General features: G+C 36.3%; 2 protein-coding genes across 2 annotated transcripts; one reads left to right on the forward strand and one right to left on the reverse strand.

The window, feature by feature from the left end:
• The first annotated feature begins 3,953 nt into the window (after window positions 1–3,953).
• On the forward strand, window positions 3,954–9,694 carry LOC147002917 (olfactory receptor 52K1-like). Its single transcript, XM_085842444.1, has 3 exons — window positions 3,954–4,854; window positions 8,680–8,838; window positions 9,681–9,694. Exons 1-3 carry the CDS (start codon window positions 3,954–3,956, stop codon window positions 9,692–9,694), a joined length of 1,074 nt encoding a protein of 357 aa, XP_085698570.1.
• A 3,298-nt stretch (window positions 9,695–12,992) lies between these two features.
• Window positions 12,993–13,943, reverse strand: LOC147002918 (olfactory receptor 52A5-like). Its single transcript, XM_085842541.1, is given in 1 exon segment — window positions 12,993–13,943. A coding segment is annotated over 1 exon segment (951 nt).
• Between the last annotated feature and the right edge of the window lie 995 nt (window positions 13,944–14,938).

Consider the following 14,938-nt stretch of genomic DNA (forward strand, 5'->3'; position numbering starts at 1 on the left):
CTACGAGCTTTGTGGAATTCACAGAGTTAACATGGTGGTGCAGAGGGGCATTGTGCTGTCCTGTGTTTTCTCCTGTCCATTCTGCTTTCTTTAATCTTTTGTCTCTAAGGATCAACAGCTCTCTAAATCCAAGGTGTCTCCTGGGAGGTGTACAACTATATTAGAAAGCAACCATAGCGATCAATCTGACTCAGAGTCTGCACTGTATTATGAATCAGTTCTTTCTAAATATCCTCTGCATCATAGAAATTAAAGCAGTCTTCAAGATAGAGACAAGTGGAATAGAAAGGAAAGAACCACACTCACTAAAGGGCTCACATACAGAGCTTAACAGTTTGGCTTGGCAGAGGAGTATTATTTAATATGATATCGGTAACAGAAGGACAAAAGGACTTGGTTAATTTGTAATAAGACTTTATCAATTCATTACTTTGTGATAGAAATGATTTGGAAAGCACATATTCCAAGAAGACATTTGAAGTGAATGGTGTTTAAACAATAACTGTGAATGAATGGGTCGTTTATAGAGAAGCATGAACTTTAAATGCAAGGTAAAACGTCCATGATATTATTATCAGAGTAGATAAGATACAGAGATTTTCCTTGAGATTTTATTTTGACTTTGTTCAATTTCTGTAAATCCTTTTGGTGTATAAATCTGAAGATTGAGACTGAAAGCAGACAGAAATCAAAATGTAAGAGCCAAGCAAAGAGTTGGAGGGATTCATGGTTCTAGATACATATGTAGCAAAGGATGGCCTTATCTGGCATCAGTGAGAGAGAGGCCCTTGATCCTGTGGAGGCTTGATTCCCCAGTGTAGGAGTAAGGTGGGAGTGGGGGAGGGAGTGGAGGATCACTCTCATAGAGGCAGAAGAAAGAGGGGAGAGGGGATGGGATGGAAGGTTTGGGGAGGGATAACTAAGAAGGGGATATCAGTTGAAATGTAAATGAATAAAATGATTAAAAAAACAAATGAATTCTAAGAGAAATAGTGTTAGTAGCTGCTGAGGAGGAGCTGGTGTCAAGTAAACCCAGAGATAACTTTCTGAGTAGCTTGTTCTGCCATGGAAGAAAATATGATGTACAGTTAGGAATATGAGATTTATGGAAATCAGTAAGGGTTATGCATGTTACAATACACTGAGATAATATATATGCATATATATGTATATATAATATTAGATTAAAAATATGCTTTTGTCTTTCAATTGACTCTTAAGAAAAAGTTCTACAGAAGGAATTTGATTCAGTGACTGAGTAACTGCAAATTGTGGGTGCTGGGAACTTGGTGTGAAAGTAGTTCATGTGTTTGTGTTCCAGTAACAGAGAGAGAGAGAGAGAGTATGGATTTGGATGAGTGTGTTAGTGGGAAGAGTAAGGTAACGAAAACTCACCACAATGTATTGTAAGAAAAATTTATTTTCAGTAAAACCAAGATTGTAGAAAATGGGAAATAGTTGAGTAACTGTGTGAGCAAAAATTTAGAGGTGAGGGCAGTCCATGCAACACCCTGTCTGTTGCTACTGCCGCTGATTTGAATGACCCTCCCAGAGGAAATGTCCAGATTTCATTTGAAGGAAGCTTGGGTGACAGAGATAATTCCTGAGGAGGAGAATGTTGGTCAAAGCAGATCATATCTATGTTTGTAAAGACACTTATCCTAGTGGGAATCCCTTTTATTTTTAAATATATTGCACATATTGTCTTCATGCAGGTAATATTATCAGAAAGATAATAATTTTTTATTGTAACAACATGTATTTGCCAAAGATACTTATTCATATTTTAGCAAAGTTTCCTCACTACTTTGTATGGCTAAATTTCTAGGTAAGCTAATTTTCTTCTCAGCATCACGAAGCATCGTGTATTTGCTTATCATGTTCTGTCTACTACCATTAGCCTCATGATTGTTTGATTCTTCCAGAGGCAATTAGCCAAGTTGACCATGGCTTAACAATTCTCCCAGAGGACTATATCATATTCAGGCTTACAAATTAGAAACTGGTTAGTGAAAATAGAGTAATCCTATTGTGGTGTGACTTATATATTTGCATTTACTTCTTTATGTGTTGCTATAAGCTTTACCTGATGTGTGATAGTTTTAAAAACTGTTTTCCTATTATGATGAGTTTTTGATGTGTTTGATATGTCCCTGATAATTTTTCAATTACTCCCCAAAATACCTCAGATAATAATTTACATTGGTCCTGAGAAGCAAATTATTAAGTACAGAATGCAGATACCATGTTATATTTTTCCTCATAAAACTATTATTTGGATATACAGACATGAATACTTCCCTTTGAGAATATGTGAAAAAAAAGTGTTATGAAGTCTTCTAATTAATATTTCACAGTTTGACTGGTAGGCGGAAACTAGAATTCAAGAGTGACAGACAACTATGCTAGAAACGTCAGGATATAATCAGAAAAAGAGCCTTAAACAGTTAGTATTATTGCAGAAAATAACACTGAATTGCTGGGTCTTTGATCCCCACTGACACTATGAAAGTTAAATCCCAGAGCTGGAGGAAGGGCCTGTGCCTAGAAAGGAGATTGATTAATTTATTTTGGCTAACTAATATGCTTATAAACAATAATTTGAGACCAACTCACTGCACAAAAAGAAATAATTGTTTCTTAATTATATTTTTATAGTAGCTTGTCCATCAGGAGATCGCCCTATGGAGTTAATACTGTTAGGGAAAAATTTTTTATCAGGTTACTATTTGAAATCAAGAATTTCCTGTGCTCCAATCCTAGATTGACAATCACCAGGGTATCTCTTATGATAAACTTCCATGTCATCAAAATGAATGCAAAACTATGTAGATATGAGACCTTCAAGAAATATGTACTAGTTAGAAGGCTCAGGGGGGAAAGGTGCCTACTCTTAAACCAAATGAACTACATCAATCCCAGGGAACACATAGAGAGGAAAGACTTCTGAAACCAGTCTTCCACATGTGTGCCATGGCACATGTGTGCACACTACACGGAATAAATTATTTACAGTAAATGCTTTTCAAAAAGAACAAAGTAGCAAATAACAATCAAAATTTTCAGATGAGAGTCTTGTGATCAGCATTAGTCATTCCAAAAATGTCAGACTGTTGTGACCTAATGCCAACTAATGAATGATCTCTCTTCTTGTCTTCATCTTCTAAGGAAAATAACGTTGCAATAACCAGTTTAATATATTTCTGTTTCTTTTTTCTTCCTTTTCTCAGCATAAAATGAACCTCCTCTGCTGTTGGAATATTCATTCTATTCACATAATGAATCATCATCCAGATCTGAAGTGGAAAATGAAATAAAGAGTATCTTTAAATCTTCATAGTGGTCACTTTTGACAACCTAAAATACATCTAAATTTACTTTTGGTGGATTATGAAGCACCTACTTCTGTAATTGAATTTTCTTTATTCTTATTATATGTTTTTGCGTTTGAACAATTGAGCTAGGTTTCCTCAGGATAAAAGTGTCCTCATATAAGTGATGTCATGAAATATCTGCTGATTGTTGGTGTGTTTGCATTCTATGCTTACGCTTATGACTAGTCTATTAACTGCCCGTGTAATAGCAAATGGAATACCTGTAATAAGATTTAATTACATGATAATATCAGGAAAAAATCTGAGTAAATGTAACATCTTCCTCTGCAAATGCAGATCCTGTGCCTCCAAATGTAGTTTCCATGCTACTAAAGGTTAAAAAAAAATTCCTGAGGATTTACAAAGTTTTTGAGAGCAGTCTAGTCTTCAAGGTGCGTTATGTAAAGTGACTCTACATTACCCAAGAAAAACAATTAAAATTAACTTAGCACTCATATTTTCTGCTTGATGGGCATTTTTCTGGTTACCATATTATTAAACTTGCACTTGCAACATCTCGAGGTTTTTTTGTTTTTTGTGGTTTTTTTGTTTGTTTGTTTTTACATCCCTAGTTTTAATATGGCAGGCAATGCTACACATCATATTGTATCTTTCTTCCTGGTTGGTATTCCTGGGTTGGAAAACTTTCACTGCTGGATTGGCATCCCTGTCTGTCTTCTCTTTGCACTGACCCTGCTGGGGAACAGCATAATCCTTACTACTGTCAAGCTGGAGCCAAGTCTCTACCAGCTTATGTATTTCTTCCTTTGCATGCTGGCAATGAATGACATGTGTCTTACCTGTTCTACAACTCTGAAGATGCTTGGCATCTTCTGGTTTGATGAACATTGGATCAACTTTGATGCCTGTCTAACACAAATGTTTTTTATACATACACTGTGCATCATGGAGTCAGCCATCCTAGTAGCCATGGCATTTGATCGCTTTGTGGCCATTTGCATCCCACTGTACTATACATCAATCCTGACCACGCCCATGGTGATTAAAATAGGTCTAGTTGGCCTAAGCCGAGCTATACTTATGATTATGCCATGTCCGCTTCTCATTAAAAGGCTGTTGTACTACACCAAATATGTCATCCATCATGCGTACTGTGAGCACATGGCTGTGGTGAAGATGGCTAGTGGTAACACTCAGGAGAACAGAATATATGGAATCTTGGTGGCCCTTTCAGTGACAATATTTGACCTTGGACTCATAGTCACATCCTACATAAAAATTCTCCAGGCAGTATTTCGGCTCTCTTCTCAGAATGCCCGCTCTAAAGCCTTGGACACCTGTGTTGCCCATGTGTGCACCATTCTTGCCTTCTATACACCTGCATTGTTCAGTTTCCTAACTCATCGTTTTGGCAAGAATGTGCCTGCAAATATCCACATAATCTTTGCAATCCTTTACCTGTTAGTGTCCCCCACTGTCAATCCCTTGGTGTATGATGCTAAGACCAAACAGATTCGTGGTAAGTCTTCTTTTTTCTCAAGAACAAAAAATTTGAGTACTAAAACAAATTGATAAAATTTTTGTTGGAGGAATGCTGTTTTAATGTAGTAGTGTAATAGCCCTATTTGCCACTTTTCCCTCAATGTACTAATTAATAGAATATATTAAATTATACATATATCATACTTCTGTATTTATCTTCAATATTTAATTTTATTAAAACTGCTGATAAAATTATTTAATATTTCATTGGGTATCTCCAAATTTCATAGTTCTGGTTTCTTTTTGAGACAGGGTCTTGCTATGTAGACATGAATGTCCTTCAACTTGGAGAAATCCATTTGCTCTACCTCCAAAGTTTTTGGACCCAAGGTGTCTGATACTATGCCTGGGTATCATTTTCCATTGTTATCATCTTCTTGTTTAATTCACTACGTCTATAAATATAGATAAATGTATGTATATTCAGGATGATATTTCAGAGTAAAATAAATGTAACAATGGCAGTTTTCATTGCAATGTATTAAAATTTGTTAAATATCATCTGTAACGTTATGAAAATATAAAAAAAACTACACAAAATAAAAATTAACATTTTTTTCATTTATCAAAAAAAATGAGGTTACATGGAAAATTGTAACACCAAAATGTGGGAAGAGGAAACAGAGAATCACAGTTGGTATGAATTGAGCTAAAATAGAATGCTGGCCTTAGATGAATGTTCAGAACCATGCTTCTGAGATGTCGAAATTAACATAGGCCAAAGATACATATCTATATGAAGAATATCAATCAGAAAGGAACATAGCTAAAATATTAATTTCATTAATGTATACTATACTGTACAAAGAACTAGTGCTATTGAGGCAATATGTAGCTATCAATATAATGAGCTAGCAAAAGAAAGACATGCCTTGTGCATAAATTATGATAACTGGTTTTAAAAAGAGGTACAAATGAAGGCACAGTCATATTTTTAAGTTGAATTTTATTTATTAATAAAAAACGATGAGCAGCTTGGTAAAGGAAATTCAATTAAAATACAGAAATTTATCTTATAAAATAGACACTAAATATTTTGTTTTACTTTTGGATTCATATGCATATATATGTGTATATATATGTATATATATGTGTATATATATGTATATATATATATATATATATATATATATATATGTGTGTGTGTGTGTGTGTATATATATATATTCTTGTTTTTATTGCTCTGGATAAGAACTCAAGCAGAGAAAATAAACACCTTTCCTCCAGTTATAATTTTAGAGGAAATAATTATAGTTTTTGTTTTTCCCATTAAGCATAATATTTGCAACTTTGACTATACATATCTTTTCCTATGCTAACATAAGATCCTTCAACTCATAGTTTCAACAGGAATTTTGTCATGAAAAAGTTTGAGTTATGTTAAAATATTTTTTCATCTTTAGAGATGATATTGTGTTTAATTTATCATTGCTTTCAGAATTTTACACATCTATACACTGATATAAGCTTCTCAGTCAGGAGAAAGAAACTGTCTCAAAAGGAGAGGGGAAGAAGCTGGAAAGAACCCAGATGTCCTTCAACAGAGGAATGGATACAGAAATTATGGTACATTTACACAATGGAGTACTACTCAGCTATTAAAAAGAATGAATTTATGAAATTCCTAGCCAAATGGATGGACCTGGAGGGCATCATCTTGAGTGAAGTAACACAATCACAAAAGAACTCACACAATATGTATTCACTGATAAGTGGATATTAGCCCAAAACTTAGGATACCCAAGATATAAGATACAATTTGATAAACGCATGAAACTCAAGAAGAATGAAGACCAAAGTGCGGACACTGTGCACCTTCTTAGAATTGGGAACAAAACACCCAGGGAAGGAGTTACAGAGACAAAGTTCGTAGCTGTGATGAAAGGATGGACCATTTAGAGACTGCCGTATCCAGGGATCCATCCCATAATCAGCTTCTAAACGCTGACACCATTGCATACACTAGCAAGATTTTGCTGAAAGGACCCAAATATAGCTGTCTCTTGTGAGACGATGCCGGGGCCTAGCAAACACAGGAGTGGATGTTCACAGTCAGCTATTGGATGTATCACAGGGATCCCAATGGAGAAGCTAGAGAAAGTACCCAAGGAGCTAAAGGGATCTGCAACCCTATTGTTGGAACAACATGATGTACTAACCAAAACCCCGGAGCTCTTGTCTCTAGCTGCATATGTATCGAAAGATGGCCTAGTCGGCCATCACTGGAAAGAGAGGCCCATTGGACTTGCAAACTTTATATGCCCCAATATAGGGGAATGCCAGGGCCAAAAGAATGGGAATGGGTGGGTAGGGAAGTGGGGGGCGCTATGGGGGACTTTTGGGATAGCATTGGAAATGTAATTGAGGAAAATATGTAATAAAAATATTAAAAATCAAAAAAAAAAAATAAGGAGAGGGGAAAGTCTAGCCCAAGGGAAAGAGCCCTAGAATGAGGGTCAGGGCAGCACAGGGGGAGCTCCAAGCTCAAGAACTCTTCCCTGGGACAATGCAGTTGGCTGTTACTCTGACCAGTGGGGGATGGGGACTAGAGATATCTGGGCTAGAGATAGCTGGGGTGGGATGAAAACCTGCATTGTTTCTAAATCCGAGCCCTGGTATCATATGATGTGTTTATGAAGAGATGAGGGGAGAAGGAATATGTTCTATGGGGGTGTGGTCAGGTATGGGGGAAGGGGATGTCCCAGCAGACCCATACCAGGGCATGGGCCACATGACAGCATAATATAGAATAGAGTTTATTTATTGAGAGGGTAGTCAAGAGGGTAGTAGAGGGAGAGAGAGAGAGAGAGAGAGAGAGAGAGAGAGAGAGAGAGAGAGAGAGAGAGAGAGAGCATGAGCACGTGGAGGGGGGAAGGGAATGGGGAAGGAGTGAGGGGACAAAGTGGGAGCAAGAAGTCAAGAGAACAATAGAAAAAGAGAGAAGAGCAAGAGAGGGAGGAGGGGGCAAACAGCCCCTTTTATACTGGGTCAGGCCTACTTGGCTGTTTCCAGGTTACTGTGGGGTGGACCTCAGACAGAATGCTAACAATGATACTCAATATCTTGCAATAGCAGAAATTCAAAGAAGTTTTAATATTTTATGCCAATATAAACAATCACATCCTTCTTAAATAAGTAATTTTATCTTGCTCCTTAGCAACTAGTAAATTTATGGGAATCCAGAAAGTTTTGTTCAAATAAATTTCTTTAAGATTTAGTACATTAATTTTAATTAATAAGCTTACAATATATACCTATGTGAAGGTAGTCTAAAAGTATGTGAAAGAAAATGGTTAACAAGTAGAGAACCTTAAGAAGAACTGCTCTAGGGAATAAATATAGCCAATTAGCCAATGTATAGTTCTTGAGAGTATGCTCAGAACTCAAGTGAAGAACAGTTTTTAGGGCAGTCTACAAGCCCTGTGACACAACTTGAAAATCTGTATCAGTTGGAGGCAGTGGAGTTATTTAAAATCTTGTGCTGTATAGTGTTTACAGTGTAAGTCATCAAAGGCTCATGGATGGGACAGTGAGGAATAGAATTATACAGATTAAGCAGATCTTACCCCACCATAAAAACAGTTCCTAATTAGAGAAGAAGAATATAGACATTAAAATGTGCATAATATGAATGCCTTACATCTAAAATTGAAAGTAGTCTATATAATACATTCAAGGTCACTGAAGTGGACTTTGAGCAGAGGATTCAGAATTCAGGTTTCTTCGTCACAGTGACGTTGACTACATGGCAGAGGAGGATAGTACATCTTATTTGTGAACCTGTAATAGAATCCCTGGTCAGAAAGGATGGTAAGCTTGGGAGTCCACAATTCCATAGCGATTCATACACACAGTAATGCCCACCACAAATACATCATGTCTGGATTTATTTTCCTAGAGGTTAAATCATTATCAAAACCTAGAGCATTCATTGATATCTTCTTAGATGCTAATTTTTCAGGTACAGGTTTTTTTCCTATTTGATGTCTGTGAGTTCTGTCCTCAAGGGGAAGTCCAGGTATTCCAAATATCAGTTTGTATTTTCATCAGATTTATTATTCATTAGAAACCTTCAAGGGTAGTATAAAATTTAATGAAATTTCATTTCCTAATTAAAAGCATTATTTCTATATAGCTGTTGAATGAAAATGAGGGCATGACCATTCTTAGGTATGGTTGAAGAGAATATTTTGATTGTAGATATGAAGAACTGAATAGCCAGTGGCATCTGGAAAGTACAGACTGAATATATCCAGCAGAGTATGCCAGGATGTAAGTAAAGGGAGAGGAAGAAGAGGGAAGGACAAGAGAAAGAGCAAAAGGAGGGAGGTAAAAGAAGATAAAAGAGTAGAGAAAAAAGAGCCCATGGTTAGAATGGCTGGATTATATAGGGAAGAGCATGGGGGAAGAGAATGAAATGCAGGAGCTACACATGTTTAAGGTAAGGTGCTGGGATGAGAAATGCTGAGAAGAGCTAGGATGCTGTAACAGGTACCTGCAATGCTGGGAGATGCTGGGAGAACCTAGCAGCCAGCATCCACTTTGTTAAGAGATCCCTCAGTTAGCTTTTGTCTTGATTTCCCCAGAATCTAATAGCTTGAGATACAGGGATGAATGCCTGCCTGATTCCCATTATTTGCTTTTTGTTTGTTTTTGTTTTTGATTTTTTGTTTTCAACAGTCAAGTGGATATGCAAATAGTTCTATTTTCTTAAATATTCATTCATGAGCAGCACAGGTAAATTTTATATATGCACCCACCCAAAAAATAAGTCATTTTTATCTTTTAAATTTCTTATTTCAGTGATTACTAAGTAAGAACACTGAAGCAAACATGAGAGAAGTCATTCAAGACATTACTTATTAGGTGGTAGTTTTATGAGAAAAAGTGTGTGACACTAAGTTACAATATTTTATGCAATTGAATACTTATTCAAATTACAAAACTGCACATACATACTGATATAGGTTTGACTACAGTACCAAAAACAATTAATGTTGAAGAACAAAATATAGGCCAAGGGAAACATCTTGGGAGAAATGACCACAAAAAATAATAATATAAGTAGCCAGAGATATGACTTAGTGGTTAAGTGTACTGGCTGCTCTTATAGAGGCTTTGTGCTCCAGTCACAGCACAGGTATTGTGGCTATCAACTGTCTGCAATTCAAGTTCCAGAGGCTCTGACCTCTGTGGTCACCCGGTATGCATGTGTCAAAACACACAGGCACACAGGCACACAGGCACACAGGCACACAGACACACAGGCACACACACACACACAGTAAAAAGTACAAAATACAAACTACAAAAAGAAAAATAAAGAAACTAAACAACTAGTTTTAGAGAATAAGATCACTTCACCAGTATCACAACAGGGTAAGGAATTCCTGGCAGAGGACACACCATATGAGACTGAGTAGAATATAAGCATCTGAAAACACTGTCACTGTACCAATACCGTGCAGTTTTTATCACTATTGCTCTGTAATACAGCTTGAGGTCAGGGATGGTGATTCCACCAGAAGTTCTTTTATTGTTGAAAATATTTTTTGCTATCCTGTGTTTTTTGTTATTACACATGAATTTGCAAATTGCTCTTTCTATGTCTATGAAGAATTGAGTTGGAATTTGGATGTGGATTGCATTGAATCTGTAGATTACATTCTGCAAAATGGTCATTTTTACTTGATTATTCCTGACAATCCATGAGCTGGGACATCTTTCCATCTTTTGAGATCTTCTTTGATTTCTTTCTTCAGAGACTTGAAGTTCTTGCTATACAGATCATTCAGTTGCTTGGTTAGAGTCACACTAAGGTATTTTATATTATTTGTGATTGTCATGAAGGGTGTTGTTTCAGTACTTTCTATCTCATCCCTTTTATCCTTTGAGTATAGACAGGCTACTGATTAATTTGCATTGATTTTGTGCCAAGTCACTTTGCTGAAGTTGTTTATTGGCTTTAAGAGTTCTCTGGTGGAATCATGAGGTCACTTAAGTATACGATCATATCATTTTCAAATAGTGATAGTTTGACTTCTTTTCCAATTTCTATCCCTTTGAACTCCTTTGTTGTCTCATTGCTCTAGCTACAACTTCAAGTACTATGTTGAATAGATAGGGAGAGATTGGGGGCAGCCTTGTCTAGTCCCTGATTTTAGGGGATTGCTTCAAGTTTCTCTCTATTTAATTTGATGTTGGTTACTGGTTTGCTGTATATTGCTTTTACTATGTTTACATATGGGCCTTGAATTTCTGATCTTTCCAAGTCTTTTAACATGAAGGGATGCTGAATTTTGTCAAATGTTTTTCAGCATCTAATGAAATGGTTATGTGTGCTTTTTTTCTTTTATTTTCCTTATGTAGTGAATTATGTTGATGGATTTCTAATATTGAACCATCCCTGCATCCCTGAGATGAATCCTAGTTGATTGTGGTGAATGATTGTTTTGATGTGTTCTTGGTTTCAGTTGGCAAGAATTTTATTGAGGATTTTTGCATCAAAGTTCATAAGAAAGATTGGTCATAAGCTACATCATATATGATCTTAAAAAGAGGAATGTACAATTAAGTATAAATGTATATATTCAAAAATGATTGTCAAATAAATATTCTTTAGTTGGGTGTAAAAACATCCTACCGCCTGTGCCCTGGAGTTGCTGTGCTACTAGATCACTCCTGGCTCCCTTTTTTTCTACTCAGCCACCAAAACTGGCATGGCTTCTCTTTCCTAACCACTTTTGATCTCACCTTGGCTGCCTCAAGCCACAACCTGGCCTCTCTCTTTACCAGCCTTTCTGAGAATCATCTGCCCCCCCCCCCAAGCCCACTCCCTAGAATCTGCAGATAAAGGACACACAGAGTGCTTTATTATTTTAGAACTTGATGGCTAGGCACAATTGCTGAGCACAGAGTCTCTTGCCTGGAAAGTCATGTCCTCTTCAATTATTATCTCTTTTTCTCCTCGTGCCCTAAAGTTAGTGGCTTGTACCAGCTAGCCCTCACCAACCTCCTTGGCCCCCACCTGTAGAGGAGGCTACAGTCCCTAGCTGCCTTCGACCTTACATGACTGCTGCTTCCTACTAGATCCAAATCATGGCAAATAAAGCCTCTCTCTCTTTCCCTGTGTCTCCTGTTCCCCTTTGGACCCAGAAGTCCAACTTGTACCTTCTGCCCAGCAATTGGCTCCCAGCTTTCTTGATTGACAAATCTAAGAACCAATTAGGGAACTAGACCTTAGTATCAATACCTCCCTTTACACTCATTTCACAAGATACAATGAGTGAGCTGCATTTCATTATTCTGATAGTGATCCTGAGTGTGATTAAAAAATTGAAAACAAGTGATAACAAGTACATTAAAATGAAGTACATTAAAATGAAGTACATTCATAGTGGTATCAATACCATTTGATATTTTTTAATAGAACATAAAATGTTTAATATGCAGTTACTTTTTTGAAAAGTGTTCATTTTTAAAAGTTTAATTTGTATGGAAATATAACTGTCTTTTATGGCAAATTAAGATTAAACATGATTAGACTTGTTTCAATTACATCTATAACAGATATAGATTGAATTATTTAAGATTTGCTCAAAGTTTTACCACACTTTAAGAAAAAATTTAAATGAAAATTTAGTACCTGCTCATGGAGAAATAAATTAAACTCTAATTAGGAACACAGGTTGTCAAGATAGCTCTGTTATTTAAATGCTTGCTGCTCAAACATAAATTCAATTAATAGAACACATGTAAAAAGCTGACTGTGATGGCACATACATTAGTTCAAGGACTAGAAAGGCAAACAAATACTTCCCTGCCAGAGCAATCTAATTGTGAATTCCAGGCCATAAAAAGCCATTCTCAAACAAGAAAAATATAAAACAACAACCAAGGTAACGAGGTGGACAATATATTGACCTCTGTTTTTTTTTTTTTTTTTACATGTTTTTGTGCTTGCGCACACACACACACACACACACACACACACACACACACACACACACACACACAGAGAGAGAGAGAGAGAGAGAGAGAGAGAGAGAGAGAGAGAGCGGAAGCAAAGTGTTGAGTGAGATTTGCTATTTGAAACAAAAGTAAATAAATGAAACATCAATAAGACTAATTACAATACAAAATTTTGGACACTTGATCTCGAATCTGTTTGGTCTTCACACCATAAACAATAGGATTGAGCAAAGGTGGGACAAGTAGGTAAAGGTTGGACAGGAGAATGTGAATGTAAGATGGAACATGGTAGCCAAACCTATGTGTAAAGAAGGAGAAGAAGGCCAGAAGGTAAAACTCCAAGAAGACACAAATATGGGCAACACATGTGTTAAAAGCTTTGAGTCTTGCTTCCTTTTGAGGGAGCTTGAAGACAGTTATAAATATTCTAATGTAAGAGAGTGTGATGAAAATTATGTCTAGTCCAAGTATACTGAAGGCCACAAACAGACCATAGATCTTGTTGACATGAACATCTTCTGCTGCCAGCTTCACAATGGCCATGTGCTCACAGTATGAATGGGAAACAACAGTGGTCCAGTAGAATTTCAACCTGCATTTGATGAGAAAGAGACATGGAGCTACAAACAGGGCTGCTCTGAGTGTGACTCCTACTCCTATTTGAGTGAGGAGTCGCTGGGTGAAGATGGATGCATGTCTTAGAGGATTACAGATTGCCACATAACGGTCCATTGCCATAGCAAATAAGATGCCTGATTCAATACCCTGGAAGGTGTGAATCAGCCACATCTGTAAGAGGCAGGCATCAAAGTATATGGTTGGAAGGTGAAACCAGAATATACCTAACATTTTTGGTAAGATGGACGTGCTAAGAGAAATATCTGTTGCTCCAAGCATTGCTAGGAAGAGGTACATGGGCTCATGGAGGCTTCGCTCAACTTTGATGACAAATAGGAGTAGAGAATTCCCCAAAAGTGCAATGATGTACATGATACAGAAAGGAATCCCAATCCAGAACTGCACAGACTCCAAGCCAGGAATCCCAGTCAGAGTCAGCACTGAAGGCCTGAAGATGGTGCTGTTGAGATGGGGCATGCTGCCTCAGCCTGTAGACATATGGCTTCTCAACTAGACTGGCAGCTGGTACTGAGAATATTCCTTCTGTGTTATGCTCTCACCTAGATTCACACAATCAGAGACTGAATGGGATTTCACATGGCATTTTTCAGAAACAAAATTTTACTGACAAGACTGTTTTATGTAGATCTAAGAATGTCTACATATCTTCTCTAGGTGTGAATGTTTTATTTCAGAGTTCAGTTTTCAACCCATCTCCCTCATTTTTCTTCTCTTTGCATGTCTATATCATCACAAACATACACAATACTATATACACAACAGACACACAAATACAACCTTATGACATATATTCTATAAAGAAGACAAATTTCTGTATACTTATGAGAAATATTCAGTTGAAAATATAATTTGTTTTTCTATGATAGTTTATGTGTGTGTGTAAATATTATATATATATATATATATATATATATATATATATATATATATATATATATTTATATACCTTCTTTGTCAAGTCCTTGTCAGGAAACATTTATATATTTAAAAAAAGATGTCAGAAAATAGGCAACATAATGTGCATTCACTCTTCCAGTAGTGTGTGTACATATGTTTGTGTGAGTGTGTTCTGAATAAGCTACACTTATGTGATTAAAATATTGTTTTTCATAGGTTTCCTATTAATGTTATTGTTATTTTCAACCTGAAAATTAATATACTTTTCAATACAATGATGGAAATTGCCTTCAAATTCTAACCTAGATCAACTTGAAAAACCAGGTAGGGTAATATCTTTTTGGTTGAAATAATATCTGAACAGAGTAAAGAGAAGAGAGAGATATAATTAAAATTCAGTCTCAAAACAAACAAATTATATATAAAGGAAATATTCATATTACAGGTGTCATTACTTCTATCAAGCTTACAAAATTTTAAGGTATGGAGAATTAATTCTTTTAATTCTATACCATATTGAAAATAAAACATGTATTCCTACTTTTGCACATTCC

This window comes from Mus caroli, unplaced genomic scaffold, assembly GCF_978045245.1.
Source record: "Mus caroli unplaced genomic scaffold, Mus_caroli_1 scaffold_8, whole genome shotgun sequence".
In the NCBI taxonomy this organism is placed as follows: domain Eukaryota; kingdom Metazoa; phylum Chordata; class Mammalia; order Rodentia; family Muridae; genus Mus; species Mus caroli.

Bases quoted from the DNA above. Each gene is read 5' to 3' on its own strand.
- LOC147002917 (XM_085842444.1), top strand. From the start codon at position 3,954: ATGGCAGGCAATGCTACACATCATATTGTATCTTTCTTCCTGGTTGGT. The intron at 4,855-8,679 runs GTAAGTCTTCTT...ATCCCTGGTCAG, and splicing joins TAAGACCAAACAGATTCGTG to AAAGGATGGTAAGCTTGGGA.